Raw genomic sequence first — 20,866 nt, forward strand, 5'->3', positions numbered from 1 at the left:
TAAGTGTTGTTTCCTAAAGTCTATAGAAAACTTTCAGTGTCCTGTTTTGCTGTGGTATGTTCAGTCCGCCAGCGATCTTGGTGTCATACCACTTTAGAAAATATACTGGAATACTTGGAGAAATTCTTGGACCTGAATGGCAGAAGCTGCAAGTGGGGGGGGGGGGAAGAATTCAAGTGATAGAACTCCTTGGTTTGCTTCTCTTGGTGGTGGATGATTAATGGGACCGAAATTGGTATTCCAGGGAACATCTCTATGAGTGATAGTTGGTGTATTTGCCCACAGATAGGTCAGCTTTCATGGAGGGCTTTTTCCGGAGTGGTGGAACATGCTTAGAAATGGACAACTGTGATGCGCTGTTGGGCACAGAAGCTTGAGTGAAGATTTGCTTTCGGATGTCGTCTTGCGGCACACCAGCAGGGAGACCTCTACCCATCCACAGAGCTATTGTGATGTCTCTCTGGATTCTGGATTGAATCTGTTAAAATGTTAAACAAAGAAGGAATCTCAGTTAGTGGTCCTTGTGCAGATTTCTGATTTTGGCACCTCAAGATATGAGAAACATTCATGTTCCTGTTCTTTTTTTTTTAAGTGGAGTATTTCTAGCTCTTTCGTTGGTGCTTTCTTAGGAAACCATTGCTGTGTAGCCAGCAGATTTGCAGGGTAAAGGGACAGTATAGCAAGAAGATGGGAGAGATGAAAGTAAGGAGGTCAGAAGAGGGCAAAATGTTTCAGTCTTGAAAGCCACAAGGAACTTTTGCTTCATTCTTGCTTCTTCAAGAATTGATTATGTACTTCTCTAGCTAGCCTCTGGCTGCTATTAAGTCTCTTGTTGGCATGTTTTGTATTTAAACCTGTTTCCATCTGCAGTGGCTTCTGTAGAAGCAACTCAGGAAGCAAATGTATCCAGGCAAAATAAAAATAAAAAGGTTGTGGGAGTAGTTATAACTACTTGTGGGTACTTTAAAGATTAACTGTTGCACTTAAATGTGAGCTTCTGTGGATAAATGCATTTCATCAATGTTGTGAATGCTTGAAGGTTCACACTAAAATACGACAGTCCTTAAGGTGACCCAACATTTTTGTTTTTATTTCTGTCTAGATATGCTTCTACAGATTAACATGGTTCTTTCTTTGAAAATGACAGCTCAGGAGGCAAAGAGGCTGGTGCACCTGGAACACATCATTTGAATATGTTCCAGACCTAGGTTGGAGAGAATTTGAGGATGTTCTCATAAAGCAAGGAAAGAATCTCTCTCTCTCTCTCTCTCTCTCTCTCTCTCTCTCTCTCTCTCTCTCTCGTGTCAAGAGCTAAGGGCATCGTAGGCCACAAAATCATGTGGAGAAGGCATATCCTAATTCTACATTAGCTGTGGCAGAAAGAGGAGATAATACAGTGGTGCCTCGCTAGACAGTTACCCCGCATGACAGTTTTTTCGCTAGACAATTAATTTTTTCGATCGCTATAGCGATTCGCAAAACAGTGATTCCTCTGGGGGAATTTCGCTGGACAATGTTTGGTCCCTGCTTCACAAACCGATTTTCGCTAGATGACTATTTGCTTTTCGCTAGACAATTATTTCAGTGGAACGGATTATCATCGTCTAGCAAGGCACCACTGTACATAAGCATGACTGAGTAGCCGAACAGTGCAGGGAAGTGCTTCATTTGATGTTGAACTAGCCAACTTTGCATTGTCCTGTGTTAGAGAGAACTTTGCAGCTTGTTTTGTTTTTGTGACAGATTGCTTTAGGAATTCCAGGGAGTTCCAAGGGAGCCTTTTCTGTGCTGGGGATTCTAAATCCTGTGCTGGGGATTCTAAATCAGGTTTCCACAAATGGAGCTTAGAGGAATGCAGCCATAGAAACCTTAGATGACTCTGTTCACTTTTAATGGGCTATATCTGTGCTGCGTTACAGCTGCTGTGCATGTCCAGTTGTCATGCCTTTTAAATTCAGCTTGAGAACTGCTGTGACCGCAGACCTCGTGGCTATCTTGGGAACTCCACTTTTTCCTTCCCTTGACCTACTTTTTTGTACCACCTTAGCGAATGAAGAATTCTAGAGAACATCAGAAGTTTCATACATTTTAATTGTTAGGACTTTTTTTATTGTATTTTGAATGTTGTAAGCTGCCCAGAGACCTTTGGGTAGTGTGGGCGGCATATAAGTTAAATAAATAAATAAAAAAATACGTTCATAGAGTTTTAATTAGTCCTGATCAAGATGTTGCTCAGTTGTGGATTTTATTTTATTGTCATGTTTCTTCATGGCATGGTTGTGCTTGTTGTGTGTTGGCTTCAGAAAAGGTCCCCCTTCCCCAAAGCATCGGCCATGTTTAGTGTGTTGTATGATTCTCTGTAGATATCTGCTCTTCAGGAAACAGAGGAAGAATTGACACTTAAGAGAATACTGGAAAAGCCAGAGGAAGGGAATCAAGTGCCTTGGGTCTGAGAAGAGGTACAGATTGGACATGTACACACACAAAAATGTCTTGGACACCCTGGCAAACATAATATGTAAACAGATGTTGAATGATGACATTCACAGCTCTCCCAGAAATAGCAGTTTCCCCTGGTGTTGAAGAACAAAGGTGGTAATTAGATGGGGAAATTAACTCAGGTATATAGGTGTGTGTGTGTGTGTGTGTGTGAAGGCCCTCAGCTAGCAAAACTCTGTTTAATTAAATATAACTTTCTGTCACTAGTGTATTAACATATAAAGATGAGATGGGGATGTTTTTTGCCTTGAATCAGGAACAGTAAAGAAGGGCCAGTAACTGATGTAACTGTTTATCAATTAATTACAGCCTCAGTCCTTGACTTGTCACTTCAATTAAGTGCTTCAAGGAGAAAACAGTTTCTTTTGACTCTCCACACAGGGTGCTCCCTGTCCTTCCTCCCACAGATCTGCTTCCAGTGTCCTCTGTTGGAGACGAAGCTCCTGTTTCGAATTACAGTGCGCAATTTTTTTACTTTGGCCACTGTTAAAGGTAAAGGTTCCCCTTGACAATTTTTGTCCAGTCGTGTTCGACTCTAGGGGGCGGTGCTCATCCCCGTTTCCAAGCCATAGAGCCAGCGTTTTTGTCCGAAGACAATCTTCCGTGGTCACGTGGCCAGTGCGACTTAGACACGGAACGCTGTTACCTTCCCACCAAGGTGGTCCCTATTGATCTACTTGCATTTGCATGTTTTCGAACCACTAGGTTGGCGGGAGCTGGGACAAGTGACGGGAGCTCACTCCGTCGCGTGGATTCGATCTTACGACTGCTTGGTCTTCTGACCCTGCAGCACAGAGGCTTTTGCGGTTTAGCCCACAGCGCCACCACGTCCCTTTTGGCCACTGTTAGCCTTCTGGAAATCCCAGCTTTCATTGAATCATGCTTTACTAATTGAAAACCTGCCTGAATGAGTGAGTGGCAGATGGGGAAGACTGGAGAGGACCCCAGTCCCACTCACCTTCAAGAAAAAGGAAGGAAGAAATGCAATAATCTCTTTAAACACTTCAAATGTAAATGTTGCTTTCAATGTTAGCTTTGCTGGTAGTTAAGTGTGGGCATGGGCTTGGTAGTCACCTGTAAGTAGCAAACTAAGCATGATCTAATTTTAAAAAAATAACTTTACTATGGTGTTGAAGTATTGGCTTGAGTCACTATTATATTGAATGCAGTTCTGATACAATAACCAATATTGCCTTCAAGCCCCAACCTATATCTTTCAAATGATTCAATGCTTTTCTTCTTTAGGTTTTTCACTGGCGTAGCAGCTTTTTTTTCTGTGTGGCCTGTTATTTCACCTCCAGCTGACCCCTGTCTGATCTATACAGAAAAACTGTGTGGGTTAAGGGCTTTTAAAAATGGATAAGTTACAATCAGAGGGGATTATCCTCTTTTTGCCTGACACAAAGATGAAAGCTTATCTCATCACGAGATCCAGGACCGTTATTCATGAGAGAAAGGTACATTGAGGAAATGGAGATCTTATTAGGCCATCTGTTTCTATTTCTGCCTATAGTCTTATGTCACCCTAGGTGACAGGTTTTTTAGCTCTGTCCAGTTACAAACAAGAGGCCTCCAGTTTCCACTGAGAATACAATAAGTACCTGAGAGATTTCAACACGGCTGTTTTTATTACTGGCATTGTCTTCTCACTTTATAGGTGAGTGGATGGACACCTTTTTCTCCTCCAAGACCATTCAGTGCGATTAATTAGTTTTTGAAAAATGTCCCAGCTTGACAGACGCACACACAAAATATTTAATACATGAAATGCAGTTTTTAAAAAACTCTAAAAACGTGTGTGTGTGTGTGTGTGTGTGTGTGTGTGTGAGTCTGTGAGTCTGTGTGAGTTTGTGTATCTATCTCAGTAAATCAATATATATACTGATTGTTTGCCCATGTTCTGGAGGAAGAAAAACCTCCAGAACACGGTCAAACAGCCCGAAACACCTACAACAACCATCGGATCCCGGCTGTGAAAGCCTTTGAGAAGACAATATTTTTTTAAAATAGGGCCTTTATTTTTATTTTTAAAATAAAATTTTTTTAAAAAAGCACTGTTGCGTAATTACAGTACGTTTCTGTTGTGTAATTGCAGTACGCTCTGTTGTGTAATTGCAGTACCCTAACCCTAGCCCTAAAAATGTAGGGAAGCATAGATTTGAGTTCTGGTTTTGCCTCATCCTAAAGCATGAAATGTCTGCAGCTGCGTCCTCTCGGCTGCTTCCTCTTCCTGAGAGTCTTTGACTGGAAACGGCTGCTGTTCTAAGAATAGCCTTTCCTGCACCAAATGAATCGGGGTTTTGCGTGCACATGTTTTTTGGAGGAGGAAAATGCTTGAATAATGCAGGCCGTCACGTTGATCTCCTGGGCACAGCCAGCTTATTTCTATAGGTTTCGTGCCCCTGTGCCTTGTACTCTGCTGATTTCTCACTCTTAAGATTTAATAATAGGTTGATTATGCAGAAACATGACCTGCGGTCCCCAGGGTGCTTGCTGCAGCTTGAAGGGATGGGAGAGCTTGAGGCTGCCATATCTTCCGCTGCTTGGTGGTGTCACAGCAGACCGTTCGGTCTTGAATGCATAATAAGGGGAGGGCCTGTGGGGTTCTCCTTTCTGTAATCAGTGCTTCCCTCTGAAGCGTTTTCATTGTGCAGAAGGAAAGCATGATTCTGAGTAGGATCGAGGGAATGAATGAGCAGGGGCTCTTTCCTGATAAATGTCACGACAGTGGTATCCTTTTGCGTGCTTGCAAAGCTTTTTTAAGGCCATCTGTGGAGAATGCTATTGGTCAAGAATGTTTGAGAGCCATGCCTTCTGTATTTCACTGCAGCCCTGAAAACTGGGAAGCCGTAGGTTCCTATAGCTGCTCTACATGCACCATGCCATCTCTGGCTGTGTTTCTTGTGGTGGCAGACAGGCTGAGGAGTGCAAATATTACCGCTGCCAGAGTTAACCTGTTCTATCTTTCCTTTGCCACCAGTAAAGCAATAGAAATAGCAGAGTTGTAGGAATATGAGAAGCTGCCTGATACTGAGGAAAGTTACTGGTCCATCGAGACTATAGTGAACTCTAGCTAGTAACAGTTCTCCAGGGTTTCTTTATTTGTTCAAAATATTTTAACCCCACCTTTCTCCTTAAAAAGGATGTTAGGTGGTTTCAGGTAGCATTCTTTTATAGCCCTGCCTGGAGAACCGGATGTCTCTTGGTGAGCTTCCATCACAAGAGTAGCTAGGCCTGATTCTTCTTAGCTTCTAAGATCATACGAGATCAGATGAGTTCGGGTATGTTCAAGGTGGTAACAAGTTCATACCTTCACCTTGGAGCATGTGGGAAGGTGCCTCACCATAAGGCCTGCCATTGGCCCACAAACTGCAGAATTGCCAATTCTCTAGAGATTCAAGCAGGAAAACTCTATTGGAAATTCCTCTGGGAGATCACTGACAGTGGACAGTTTTCCTGGGAGATTAAGTCCCCCCCCCCATCGTTCACGGAAATGTGAACCTGGAAAGGAATTTACTGCAACTAACATGTGGGGCACAGTAACAGGGAAGTCTTAACACACATATCCACTCTTTAGAGGAACTTTGCCCACACTTGAATATATCTCAGAATCCTTTACAGTCTGTTGGGTTTTGCAACAGATAGAGTGATTAATTGTACAGTGGGGTCTCGAACTACGGAATTAATCCGTATTGGAACGGGGTCCGTAGGTCGAAAAGTCCGCAGGTCGAAAATAGGAATGCATTGAAAACTAATTAATCCGCAACCCGCCCAAGAAACACCCCCCCATGCATACACAAAATTAAAATAAATTTGAATTTCCAGCCCTTTCTCCCTGCCTTTTTGCCTTCGGAGGTCTCAAACGGCTTCCTCCGATGTCGGGGGGAAAGCCCTTTGAGACCTCCGAAGGCTCCCAGCAGCAGCAGCGGCGGCTGGGGGGACCTCCGGATGCCTTCCAGGGCTTTTCCGCTGCCATGGGAGGCATCTCGGAGGTCCCACCCACCGCCAATAGTGCCTCCGAAGCACTATCGGCGGTGGGGGGGACCGCCGAGATGCCTCCCATGGTGGCAGAGAAGCCCTGGAAGGCATCCGGAGGCAGATCCGCGGCCGATGGACTGGAAGGGGGAGGTGGGGAAAGCGCCAAATTTGAATTTGGCGCTTTCCCCGCCTCCCTATTCTGGTCCATATGTCGATTCTCCAGCCGCAAGTTGAAGTAAAAATTTGCGGCCGGAGAAGTATGGATCTCAAAAAGTTCGTAAGTGGAGCCAACCATAAGTCAAGATTCCACTGTACATTGAAGGGCGAAATACCGAAAGCATTGCTTATGTGGGTGAGCCATCAACTTTGTATTTTACAGTGTCGGCTATACAGTACTAGCCACAGGACCCACACCTTAGAAAATGGAAGGGAAAACATTAGTGCCTTTGTATTCCTCCTCCATAGCTAAACAGATCTCTAATTTCTGCAGTATCTAAGAATGTTTATGACCCGGCTGCCGTCTTGCTTACAACCTAAAGCATGCTGTTCTCTTCCTCTGGAGAATGTCAGATGAGAAGGAGGAAGCTTACTTTTCAAATCAGCAGCTGTCCACGTAGATTGTAATGTGCTGCTCACTCATGTTTTGTCCCTCCACAGTGCTGGGATAGCCGTTGGCTTTTATGGAAATGGAGAGACCAGTGACGGCATTCATCGGCTGACATACTCCCTCCGACACGCCAATCGCACCGTTTCTGGGGTGCAAGACAGGGTAAGTCGAAGAAAGCTGCCCTCCCCCTCCCCAGGCAAGACTGTTGGTGAGTCAATAAACCCTCTGGGTCTTCTCCACCTGAGTATTTGCCTCTCTGTTCTTCTCCGCCTCTCAACAAGTCCTTGACAGCTTCCATTAGCAAAGGAGGTGGATTTCTATTCCCTTTCTCTCCCTCTCTAAAAATAACCAAGCAAGTCAAACCTGTTAAATAAAGCAACCATTCTGTTACACAACGGTGCTTGGTTCAAGCTGCTGCATGTTGATATTTTCACTGCCCACGTGAGCTGTGACAGTGCTGGAAACGGAAAAACGAAAGAAACAAAACCACACAATTCATTTACTGCGGTGCCATTTAATAATGAGGATATAAGTGACTTCCTTACTTGCAGGCATACCAATGATCAAGCTAAGCCAGTTTAAAAAGAAAAAGAAGTAGTTTGTCCAGCGGCATCAGTTCAGGTGGAAGCCTTCTGAGTTTTTCAACCAGAAGTGACTTAGATCATGAAGCACATGGTTCAGTTTCTGGCAAGGCATGGCATGGATAAGTCCAGTTTATTGCAAGGATGATTGCAAATTTAAAGGGGGGAGAGACAGAATACCGTTTCTGTGGAGATTTTATGAATGGCACGCCTAGCACCTTGGATTCTTCGCTCCAAGGGCATGCCCGTTGGAGCCACTTTTTCAAGTCACTGGACCACAGAAATGTGAAACTAGGCACGTATGATGGCCTGATTTGCCTTTAATGTGCCATTTTGGAAGCAGTCTACTCTTGGGGTGGTGCTAACACTGCACTAGTCAGTACATCCCCCACACACACACACACACCAGATTTGGAAAAAGAACTTTCTAAGTTGTGGGGAAACTAGGAAAAGTTTAGAAGTCTGTATCTCTTCTCAGCAGGGCTTCATCCTTGTGGGAGAAGCAGGCTGAATTTGGCAGTGCTTACATGGCTAGATTGTGCCTGTAGTAATAAACGACACCTTGCCACACAGCAGAAAGTGGCAGGATTGCAGGAAAAACTGTAGGAGGGAAAGTAGCTCTACTTGCCCAGCCTGACTTAAATCTTTTTCTATCAGATGTGAGAAGTTTTTAGAGTATTTTTAATGCAAATGAATGAATGAGTGAGTGAATGAATGAGTGAGTGAGCGAGCGAGCGAGCGAACAAACGAATGAACGAACGAATGAATGAAAGAAAGCAACTGTGATCAATCTGAAGAAACAAAGTTCTGGTTTGAATAATATCTTCACTGCCAAAATAAAAAGTTACAAAGAAGGCGTATTTCTGAGTCCTGCCAGAACTTTACCAAGTGCTTGCAAGAGAGACAGATCTGTAGTGTTGCCACCACCTAGACTGCTAATTTTTGTTTTGTTTTGTTTTAAGTAAGAAATGCCTTGGAGCATCTCTCTCAAAGCTGATCAGCATCACGCACCTGGCCCTTGCCTCTTCTTCTTGCACTTTTGAAGGCTTTTGCCACTGAACCTCTCTGTCTTTATCCGCAGGTGTATGAGACTGCCACCGCCCTGAACAAAACAGCAGAGGCTAACTTGGGGGATCTTGAGATAATGTTCGCCAAGCAGACGGATTACCTGCACATTGTGCAAAAACTCCAGGGACTCTTGGACGAACTGGTGAGGCAGACAACAGAAATCCCTTTCTGGAAGAACGACGAGGTCTCCCTGGAAGACCTGGCAGTTCACATTGACCTCTATGACTGGTACAGGTGAGAAACATGTCGTCCCTTCTTTGTCTCGCGAAGGCAGTGATGCTCGGCGTTCTGGAGCTTGGATGAGTTGACGATGCATCATAATGGCTAAAAATCCAGTTGGCGCAGCTCTGCCCCATAAACGTTGATGGCATCGTCACCAGGAGATGTTAATCTTTATTTTAATTTAATTAAACTCTTGTTGTGCAGTCTACTAGTGTAGTAGGACTGTGCAAGGATTCTTCTCAGATAGCTTAAAATCTGAATTGTGCTAATAATGACACGACGGTGTGCGGCAGTCAGGGGGAAAACATGCAGTATAATAATACAATTTTACTTCTTTAAATTCCAGTGTTCTTTATATGGGTCTCGGAATGGGAACTGAAGACCATCTTTTTTTCTTTAAGCCCTACTGGTCTTTTTCTATACATAGATTTATTTATTTTTTTAAAAAATTGTGGGTATGGTGTAACTTTATTCTTTGAACATGGTTCTCTTCTCTCTCCCCCCCCCCCAATTTTCCACAGATGGCTGGGATACCTCGGCCTGCTCTTGTTCCATGTTCTCATCTGTTTGTTGGTGCTATTTGGACTAATTAGAAACTCAAAGGCCATTCTTGTGAGGTAAGTCGGTGTGGAAACAGTGGTTGAAGGCTGTTAACGACAGGCTGAGTTTTGGTATCTGGCTTTCCATACGCTGCCTGAAATCCTGTTCATATCATGAGCCAAAGCGTAATTTTTCTGTCAGTTTTTCCACTGCGATTCTTGAGGGATGTGTACATGTGTATGCCAAGCCAGTGTGCCCATGGGCATGTAAGAATTATTGCAGCAGTGCTTTGTTTACCAGCTAGGAACAGATGGAAAGTTGCTCTATGAACAGGATTTCAGTCACTGTTGGGTAGGATTTATTCAATGACTCCTGTATGCCTGATCCCAGGGGAACATCTACCACAGACTTGGGGAACATTTGGCTTTTGGGTCAGATGTGGCCCCTCAAATCTCCCCCTATGGCATACAAAATCCCTGTGTGTGTCCCCCCCCCCCCCAGTGTGTGATCGGCATGAAGAGGACCTCAGCATTGCTGGGTGTTTAGGCAAAATCCAAAACAACGCTAAATTTCTGCACAGGAGCTCTGACAGGTCGTGCGTGTAGCCTTCCTCACTTCTAGCTCGCCCTGTTTTTTTTTTAGTTTGCTTCTCACCCACCAAGTATTGCCTCAAACACCCTTTATTCTTGGTGGTTATGCTTTTGCCTGTCCAGCAACCTTTACTGAAAAAGAACCACTCCCATTGCGGTCCGTGGAGGCCGGAGGTTGTGCCATTTTTATATTAAAGGGCTTCTTGAAGTGAAGGGCAGTAGGCTGAACCCTTCTGATGCTGCCCAGCTGAAACAGGGCCAGTTGGAGCCCCAGAGTGGGAAATCTGGGCCGTGTTCTTAAGATAGCCTAGCCTCTGAATGAGGAGGGAGGTGTGTTCCTGCCGTTGCTGTTGCTGAGAGTGTTCTTGCAGTCTGTATGTGGAAGGACAGTGTGGCTTCTGTTGCTGGTGAATGTATATTTACACAGAATACACTCACACAATGCAAATAGTTAGCTCAAGGTCTTTGTTTTGAAGAGTTCAAATCTTTTTTCCTTTTTTTTTTTAAATAAGAAAAATCACAAGGTGCAACTAGAGGTTGATGCTTAAGGATTTGCAGAATTCTCCCGTGTGGTTGGTTCCTTCTATGGAACCTGCATAACACCTCTGGTAGAAATGCAGACTTTTGTTCAAGAGTAGAGACTTTTGGCTCCATGACTTAGATTTAAGTCCTGTTGAAGTTAGTGAGATCGGCTTCAAAATAAGTATTCATAGGGCACAGCAGTTCTAAACCAGGTGGTCTGTAAAGGTGTAAGGGAACTGACTAAAATTCTGCACTGAAATGACCTTTGAAGATTATTCTCCAGTCCGTATGGGTGATGTAGAAAGGGGGACTCTAAAATGACCTGCCTTTTTGAGTCATCACATATTCTGTCAATCGTGTTTAGCCTTGTAGATTCCACATGCATGTGTGGAAAAGGGAAAAGGAAATGAACTTCATTGGCTCAAAATATGAAAGAGTAGTTGAAAATAAACTGCAGGCTTAGATCTCAGTCTCTGCAAAGCATCCCTTTCATTAATACGTTCCCCGCAAATAATTCTCTACATAGTACAGAGCTGAGTAAGGTGAAGCAGCTGTATCTTCAAAATGTCAGTTGCAGAAACATAAGTTGATTACTACCTTTTCCTCTCCCTTATTGCTTTGAACTCTGAATTATAATCTTCATCAAAGATTAAGGTCTTAGAACTGGAGCCCATCTGCCTGCTGAGTCGGTGTCTCTACCTTTTCCTTCCACAGTGTGTGTCTTCTAGGAGTACTGGCCCTTATTGTAAGCTGGGGGTCCTTGGGCCTGGAGCTTGCTGTCGCTGTGGTAAGTAGGTCTGAAATGACATTTTGCATACTTAACCTGTGTTGTCAGCACCATAAAGGTTTATGCAGATACAAATGTGAGGGACACGTGGACCTGGCAACTCTATTTCAGAAACTCTACAATTTGTGAAATAAATTAAATCGTGTCATTCATATTGCCCTGTTTGGATTTTGTGGATGAGGATCAGATTGATATGCAATGTGTTTAATTCCTTTTTAGTATTAGGAGCTATTGTGTTTTTGTAAGATGCCCCGGGTTCCTTTGTGGGGTGGTATATAAGCAGTACACTTTGCTTTTTGCATAAATGTTAGTGAAAGATAATATATGTAGGCACTGTAAAAGGGGGGGGGGAGTGGAATATGCAGTTCTTATTTATTCCCTTGGGTCCCTTACTCCTTTGTTGCCTGTTTCTCTTCTCTAGGGTTCTAGTGACTTCTGTGTTAACCCTGACGCCTTCATCTCCAGGGTGGTGGAGAACAATGCCGTGCTCACGACCGGTAAGCGCTGTTGGGGGCAGCTCTAGTAAGTGGTTCTAGGCAATAGTTAGAAGTGGCTGGGCCATGTTTCTGTACAAAAGCAAGACATGGAAGATTAGATTGAAGAGGTATAGGATAGGCAGTTTCCCAAGAAACAGAAAGGAGGTTTCTCGAAAAACAAACAACAATTGTGTCTCATGGCGCAGTGGTTAAACTGCAGTACTGCAGCCCAAACTCTGCTCATAACCCAGTTTCAATCCCAGGTAGCCATGCTTGAGGTTCCATCCTACTGAGGTCAGTAAATCGAGTACCAGCTTGGCGGGGGTGGGCAATTTGTAGACTGCATAATGAACTTGTAAACGGACCAGGAAGTGCTTTAAGCACGTTGGGGCGGTATATAAGCAGCATGCTTTTTGTTGCAAGTATGGATGTGTCAGTATACACCTTGAAGACCTTTCTGTTAAGATGATTGTCTTCACTGAGCTGTCTTTTAAAAACAAAAAACAAACAGGCATTAAATGTTAGAGAAACATTTCAGATCAGTACCCCTTCCCTCAGGTATACCAAAGGCAGAGGGAAAGAGAGTGGAAAGAAGCAAGAACAGGACAGATTTCGAAGTCCTTACATTCACATCCTGTCCCGCTTGTGATGGAGGGAAAGGAAACAGCGGAAATGCAGCTCCCTCTGGTGCGAACACTGCTGGCGTTGAATTGCAGCAGGAAGTAGCCGCTTTTCTGGATGAGAAGAGAGGAAAATTCTGACCCCGTGCTGTTGCTTGCTTTCTATAGTTACTCATATTTATGACCTAGTAGGAGGTGGAGAAGGACAGGAGAGAAGAGAGTGTCTGAAAAGGCATAACAGGAGTCAGAACTGGTGAACTGAAATGAGGCCAAGTTCTCCAACAAGAAAGCCTCCATTACGTTATGTAATTCTACTTTCAAGATGTATTGAACGCATTTTGAATAATGAACTTTAGGGTGGCAGAGTTTTAAAAGGGTTGGGGAAAGGATATTTTCCATGCTGATTTTCAGTCCCTCCCTGAAGAGTGCATTGCAGAAGAGGAACAGAAGACCTTCCTGTGACTTGTTAGAGCATAGCGAAGCTCTCTTGTGAACCATCAGCAAACATTTCCAGGATATTCTCAGCATCCATGAAAATAAGTTGTATTTTGCTACCTACAAAACAGAAACTTTAAAACGCTCTTTCCTGCACCAGCAAGCCTCATAAAGTAAAAGCAAACAAGTCTGATGCCAGAATCAATGAAATGTACAGTACAGTATCTCTAGACACTTGTTTCCAGGAAGGACCACTAATTTTTAAAATTGGGTTTACATTTGAAATTCTGACTCGTTCAAATGGATAATGCATCGACTGATCTTTCTCCCTTTCTGTACTCTTAAGAGTTCAGGAGAAGTAAGCGAACACGGAGATTGTTGACTTAACTTGAATGAGCTACATGGATGTTCATAAGCACATTTCGTCAGGTGCTAAAACCCAGGTTTTCCTGCCTTGAGATTTTTATGTAAACCTAACATTCAGCTGCATTGAAACCAAGCCTCTGTACGCTAATTGATTAGGATTAATATCGGTGGTTCCTGACACATGTAACAAAGGGATAATTGAACACCTTACCCAAGTTATGTGCTCTCTTCGATTTTGGCTTGCAAAATTTAGTCTAGCAGGTGAATTATGTCTTTAATTTAGGTTGCTCTAGGTAACAGTATGTTTGACAGAACTGGGTTTCAGTAGCAGTCCAGGTGGGGAGGAGGGAAGAATAGACGGTTGAACTGCTCTTTGTATGAAGCGGTGGCAGCTGTAGCACTGGTATAGAGGAATGTTAATAGTACCCTGGAGAGTAGAAACAGTTTTGTCAAGAATATGTTTAGGTTCTTAATTTTTTAAGCAACATTATTAGGATTTGCCAGGCCTGCAAAAGCAGATTTGCTGGATTTAGTAACTTCTGTATTTTAAAAGAAGCTGTCCAGAAGGCTGAAGTTTTGTAGCCATGGGATACTAGCATGATGCAAGGGGAAAAATCAATCAACATACTTGTCCGGATGTTTTTTTTAGGGCAAAAAGGCCTTCAGAGTTGGCTGAGGATAAACGAGAGGCAGTCTCAGACCCATAAACAGACCCATAGCTAAAGAGAAGGAACCTTTTGGAAAAACTCTTACGATCAAAAGAGGAAAAGAAGGGTAGCCTTTTCGTATTCTGCTTCGAGGCCCCAAATGCCCAAGACGAACTATGGTTCAAATTAAGAATTAGTGCATCTTGGAAATGTTTACCTTTTTGGACTACATGTCCCAGAATGCCCTCAGCTAGCATTTGCCATTTTCATGCTGACTGAGCAGAGTCTGGGAATTTTAGCCCCTAAAAATAATTTTTTGAAGCACCAGAAATTAATAACTGTCTTTTCTTTGATTAGTGACATCTGGGAGGTGTTGGGGAGTGGAGATGCTTTTGGTAGAGGGCTTTTCGAGTACTGTACTTAAGTGACCTTGTCTTTGAGGAGGTAGCAAAAGAAAACAAACTTGAGCAGCATTTCCTAATCAGGGGTGTAAATTGGCAGCCTTAATAAGTGTTCCAGACAGTCTCATATGACCTTCCGTCTGACCATGATACTCGCAGTTGATTCATCAAGACTTTCTTCTATTTAATTACCAAAATAGGGTGGCGTTTCCCCACTGCCTATGGAAAGCGGCAACAACCGAGAATGCCAGGAATTAAACTGTATTTTTAAAATGCAGGACCTTTAGTGGCATTTTTTAGATGTAGCAGGGGAAAAATGGCAAAGAGATAATCTGATTAAATGTCTAATCGGTCTCTCTGCTCATCCGTTTAGAGATGATCTTCTGTGTTGTCCCTTTCCCTTCCCCCCCCCCGATCCCTTCCAAGATGGAGAGCGGGAATGGAACAGAGGAGGGAAATTAAAAACACTTTTGTGTGAGTGGAGGTTGGAGTGTACTATACCCAGCTCATCCAGAATTCATTAAGTGTGATAAAGCTGGTGGAATCGAATGCTGATAGGCTCATCTTCTCTCACTGTTCATAAAACTCCTGTGCAGCCTTTATGTTTGTTCTCTGGGCAGGAAGTCGTTTGCCCCACCAAGCTATTTGCGCTGATTGTGTTTTATTACCAAATGATCTAGTGACGTTGAATGAAGAGAGAGCACCATTCAGACTTCGGTGGGCGTGGATCAAACTGGCTGGAATTATGCCACATCTGGCTTGAGAAATGCCTCTTTCCTGACAGATCTATGATTGGTGAAAGGTGGGCGTCATGACAGAGAATGAGGGTTTTGTGCTTCAGTTGTGAGTTTGTCATCATCTTTTTTTAACACATACCATGTGTTATCACAACTCACTCAGGACCTGATGGAACATTACAGTGTTGTTTTTTTTACCCCCAAGAGGAAGGCATAAAGTGAGGCATTGATTTGGATTAGGGAAATGGGAGCTTTCTTCTTTCCCCACCCTTCACTCCATGCCCCTCTGTCCCCAAACACTGGGAAACCTGCTAGGGAGAGAGGAGCAGTGGGCATTGGGACACGAGATCTGAAGGTGCCGAGTGAGAAAGATGATCTGCCCCTTTCCTCTGTTGCGTCTGTGCTTCAAATTGTGACTTTCCCAGGTTTGCTTTGCAGCAAAGAAGCAAGTTGTTGAGGTCTTGCCGCATGCATTGACATCTAGTGCTTAGTTAGCATGTTTATTTTAAAGAGAGATGGATGTGTATCCAGCATTTATTTGTCTCTGCATATCTGGTTGACAAGGGGCAGCAAGTTCAGGACCAGTACATGGTTTCATGGCATGGATTCTGTGATGCCCTTCCTCTGACCTATTTCCTGCCCTTTTGATTTTATATCCAAGGATCCAACAGAGAGTCTTCTCTCCGGGCAAGCCTTGCAGGCGCCTGTAACAGAAGCATGTAGGACGTTCAGTGCTTCAAAGACAGAGTACTTCTCAAATGATTACCACTGAGATGCTTTTACTGCGCATAGTGCCGTGAAGCTATTGCTGTAGTCATAGTTTAGGTTGGGTCTGTTTCCTTCTCTGGAGCATTCTCTGTTGTTACAAGCTCGTTGTCTGTGTTGGTTTATTCCAGGGACACATTGAGCCTGTCAGTCCAGCTTGTCCCATTTTGGAAGATCATTTCGTTTGTGCCCTAAAGCCAGTCCTAGGGTTTCTTGCCTGAAGTTGCATTTCCATGACCATAAGCTCATTATTCTTAAAGGACACCGCTGAACAATACTTTATATTTACTTAAGCCAATTGGAAAACACAAGTTTCTGTATGCTAAACATAACTTGGTGTTAGACTGTTGGTTGACTTGGATACATAATGATGGCCAGAATGTATGAAATAGCCATTTCTTCTGAGAGTGCATCACACAATTTAAGAAGAACCTTGTATAGTTTTCCAAGAATTTGACGTTGGAGAGCAGTAGAGTTCAACTTTCTCTTTCAAAGACAGGATCTACCTGTAGGGTGTACTTTACAATTATTCAGAAGAGTCCAAAAAGCGAATGTGACGATTTGTAATCGAAAGGATCTATACCTTATAAGCTTCCACCATCCTCTTTCATCAAGTAGCTTTGACAGTCGTTAAGGTAACAGAGGAAATTATTTTCTTCATGGTTACCTCTAAACACTTTTCTTGGCTGCTAATAGTAGGTTAAATGGAGGAGCTTTGCGAGCAGGCAGAAGAGAATCTGAAGGGATGCATTAAAAAAAACCACCCACAATTTCGTGTGTTTCTCACTTGGGTTGTGTAGAAAATAAAGACACGTGTCAAACCTGATCCAAAGGATTATGTCTTGTAGGACATACGCCAGATAGAATTTAATTGAACCACAGCCTTTCCAAGAGAATAAATTACACTCTTCACACATCAGATCAGAGTCAAAGGAACATTATATGTCAATAATGTATCTGTTTCAACTGAGTTTCGCCACACTCCTTTTTTTTTTTAAAAAAGGATACTGTTGGAATCCTTATGTTGATCCAGAAATATCAAACCAAACAGTGCTCACAATTGAAATTAATAGAATCTGAATTCACAGATAGTCTCTGTTGGTTCCCATGGTTCTGGTGTAAGCGTTCATGTGTGTGTCCCCATGCAAATAGATATTGCATGGGTAGTTCGATGAAATACTTAGTTACTGCCTGCCCTTGCTTAAGAGAAACCTATTTCTCAACATAGAACTTTATTTTTCTTCTAGATGAATTATATAATCTGATAGGCAGATGTCTACTTATGACGTAGCCTTTTGGTAGTACACATAGAATCCTGCTGCTTGCTTTTTATTTTTATTTTTTAATGATTACCATTTAATAGTAATTTATAAGTCTTCCTAGCTAGAGAGATGTGATAGGAAGAGATGGAACACCAGTCTGGAAGCAGCCCAGAAGTGGTCTAATGAATTATAAATAACAGCTGTCGGGTTCAGTTGCTACCGTGCAGGAGTAAGCGGTCTCTGTCGTACAACTCTGCTTTCAGTGTGCACGCTGGCACGTGAAAGGGGTATATGCAGTATTAATGGTGAGTGCAGGGAAACAAGAAGGAAAATCTGCCCAGCTCTGCTCACTGGCTTCCTCTCCTTAATGTGGCTTTCTCTGCCCAAGTGCAGCCACAGTAAATTAGAACAGCTACTCGCCCCTGGAGTGTGTCTTGTGTGCAGACAAAAAGAAGCCTTCCATAATACACTTTTAGGGCCTTTTTTGTATAGGGCTATTGTCAGTGAACGTTTTGTCTCAAAGGGGTACTGGAGAAGTAAGGGATCAGAATGCTAAGTAAGAAAGGCAGAAATGTCATTAAAAGAGATTCTGAGCAGATTTACACCGTGGAACAGGCAGTTTAAAGCAGAGGTGGGCAAAGTGCCACCAATTAAAGGGCCTGCTAGCCCTGGCCAGCACTGTGAAATGCTCAGAGCTTCAATCCAGCACTTCCCTAGTTTTAACCTCCTGGGTGTACAACTTCACATGCCTCTCTTTTTCGGTTGTTGTGGGTTTTTCGGACTCTTTGGCCGTGTTCTGAAGGTTTTTCTTCCTAACGTTTCGCCAGTCTCTGTGGCCGGCCTCTTCAGAGGACAGGAGTCAGAACTCTGCCTGTGCTCTGGTGCAGTTTGTTTGGATAGTTTACTCAGTGTCAGTGACAGGGAGGTACACACACTCTACCTCTTCTGCATCTTGCTGTCTAATTTTGGGAGTGGTGCCTAATGTGCCATATCTTCCCCATGGCGGTGCCCATTGCCACACAACACAACCAGCTAGCAGACTCTCTCAGCAGACTGAACTCTCAGATGCACGAGTGGTTCTTCAACGACACCGTGTTTTTCCAACTGTGCACCAGTTTTTCCAACTGTGCACCAAATGGTGCAGCGATCAACACCAAATGCATCCAGTATTTCTCCAGACCAGGCCTGGGTTGAGGCTCCCTCACTGATGCTCTCATGGCAACATGGAATACGCATTTCCTTTACCAGAGCAATAGCCACTTCCACAGCTTTCTTGCAAGGTGTACCTATTGCAGATATTTGCAAGGCTGCTACTTGGTCCACTCCGTCGACAATTGCATCCCATTATCGTTTGGATGTAAGGGCCAAGGCGGATGCGGCTTTTGGTCGTGCGGTCTTGTCCTCATCACCCATTAGTGTGCATTCACAGAGAGCATGAAGAAGAAAGGGAGGTTACTTACCTGTAACTCTGGTTTGTCGAGTGGTCCTCTGTGAATTCACACTTCCCACCCGTCCTCCCCTCTGTCAGTCAAGTCTGTCTTAATGAGCAGTGGCGGGCTGTTGGGAACTGAGGAAATCGCCAGGATGGGCGGACCATGTGTGTTAAGGGGGTGGGTCTGACCCGCAAGTTGCTTTGAAATGGATTTGGGTGTTTCTAAAGCGAGGCATCAGATGACATCTGTAGAGAAGAGGGTATGTGGGAGAGAGCAGGACTAAAGAAATGCATGCGTTGTAGTTCTTGAGAACATTCAGGGTTTCTTTCTTGTTTCTGTTTTTTTAAAAAAAACAGGTATGCTGGACGTCTCTGTGGTGCATCCATTATTTCCTCTGCCACCTTTTTCCCATTTGAAAATGCCCAGATTTGCTGTTGCGCAAATTGTTAAGAACACAATCCTCTGGTATTATAATTAGATGTAGCCAGAATCAAATGTAAAGGCTTGGTTGTCTACCTTTTCTTTTTGTCTCCCCTTTCCACAGATACTCTGAACTATTACCTTGCTTGCAGTGCTGGCTACCCCAATCCCTTCCAGCAGGTGAGTGTTTTCAGCCCACACACGGTTTTCACTGTGAAGTGCTTTGACGTGCCTCGAGGTCTTAACAGTTAAGTTGCAAACCCAGCTTATCTGAAAGGCTGGTGTATTATTTATCTGCCAGTGAAAAGGAAGAGGCCAGATATATGAACAGTAACTATAGGTGGAAAAAAGAAATGACATGCCAGTGTAGCGCGCCTGACGATGATCTCATCGGCTCTGAGAGCAAGCATCAGCCAGGGCTGTCTAGCACGTGATATACAGGGAAATGCAAGGAAAATGGTTAATTAAGGTGCAGGGAAAGCTAACTGCAGCAGCAGCAGCAGCAGTAGAGATCGGCTTTCAAGCACAGGTCATCATCAGACAGGACAAAGTAGTCTGTTTCCCGCTGTGTCCTTTTAATTATTTTTCTGTCAGTTAACTACAAAAACAAGAAATCCTCCCAGACAAAGAAGGGGAAGAATTCTCAGGGGGCCTCGAAGGAAGGAGAATCGCCAGTCCCATAGCTGCCTAGGGCTTTTTATGTTTGTAATCAAGGCCACACCACATTTGGGCCTTTGACAGCAGCCTGTGTTTGAAGAAGCGGGTCTGTTTCCATCATGGGCTGTTCAGTCCCAAATCAGGACCAATCCCATTAGCTTCCTGTATTTTGGGGGCAGGGGGAGAGAATCCTGCTGCTCTAATGAATGAGCCCGATCCCTCGGGATCTCCTTGGCTGCAAATTCCATTAAACAAACAGGAGCTCAGATGGGGTCCCCGGCTGCATTTCTTGTACGCTTTGAAGAAGAAGTCAGGCTCTGTGATTAACTCGATGAGTAACAGCCGGGTAGACGGTTGCAAAAAATATATAAAAGGAAAAAAAAAAAAGCTTCCACCATAGAACTATAAAATCTCCCTTACATGACTTTTGGAACTAAGGCACACCCTTACTTAAATGTAAGACTAGGGTTTATTAATGTTGTAACTGACATTTGATAAGTGGTCTAGGCAGCTTAAGCTCATGGCGTAGGATCTTTATTTTGGAATTCAGTAGTGTTTCTGTAGGCAGTGGTGGTACTGAGCCTTTAGGTTTGAATTTTGCAAACCATAAATAGGCCATTTCAACGTAAGGAGAAAGTTTTCCTCTTTTAAAACTTTCTGTGTCTCTTGCAGTTTACCACACACATTTCTTTTCATCCTAAACACATGAATTATAACTAACTCAGAATTCTTCCATTGGCTTCTCTTAACATATATAAAATGTGCGAAACCTGGAAAGAAGCTGTTTTCCATAACGTAAGAGTTTGATTGCCAGCAAAAAAGGGCATACAAGTACTTGTTTACTGTTACAGAAATTTTGAGCAGGGGGGGGCAGGAGTGAGCTAGGTTAACCTGTAGCGTGTTGCAACAAAGCCCAACTGTGGTGATCTTGTAGCACCTTAAAGGCAATCGTGATGTGCAATAATGTAAAATGATGCTTTAGCAATATGGGGCAGTGGCGAAAACTTGTTGCGCTGCAATTTCTTGCCTTGATCATGAAGGCTGAGGCATGACGTTTGTGTTGAGCAGAAGCTGTCAGGAAGTCACAAAGCCCTCGTCGAGATGCAGGATGATGTGCTGGAGCTCATGAAGTCAGCCATCAAGGAATACCCCGCTTCTAAGGTAAACCTTGATGAATTCTTGGGAGCATTTTTGAGGACGTTGCTGTATCTTTCTTCCATATTCTACCCATAGCAAAATCAGTGTCCGCATTC

At 43.5% G+C, this 20,866-nt stretch overlaps 1 protein-coding gene across 2 annotated transcripts in view; it reads left to right on the forward strand.

Annotated features, from left to right (window-relative positions):
- Window positions 1-20,866, forward strand: part of TTYH3 (tweety family member 3) — a 78,257-nt gene that overhangs the window by 33,074 nt on the left and 24,317 nt on the right. For both annotated transcript variants that reach the window (XM_072982715.2, XM_072982714.2), the window contains exons 3-9: window positions 7,135-7,246; window positions 8,747-8,967; window positions 9,477-9,572; window positions 11,322-11,394; window positions 11,816-11,891; window positions 19,081-19,136; window positions 20,682-20,774. In XM_072982715.2, coding sequence (XP_072838816.2) covers window positions 7,135-7,246; window positions 8,747-8,967; window positions 9,477-9,572; window positions 11,322-11,394; window positions 11,816-11,891; window positions 19,081-19,136; window positions 20,682-20,774 — 727 coding nt within the window. The remainder of the gene's footprint in view (window positions 1-7,134; window positions 7,247-8,746; window positions 8,968-9,476; window positions 9,573-11,321; window positions 11,395-11,815; window positions 11,892-19,080; window positions 19,137-20,681; window positions 20,775-20,866) is intronic.

The sequence above is a fragment of the Pogona vitticeps genome, chromosome 13, assembly GCF_051106095.1.
Source record: "Pogona vitticeps strain Pit_001003342236 chromosome 13, PviZW2.1, whole genome shotgun sequence".
NCBI lineage: Eukaryota > Metazoa > Chordata > Lepidosauria > Squamata > Agamidae > Pogona > Pogona vitticeps.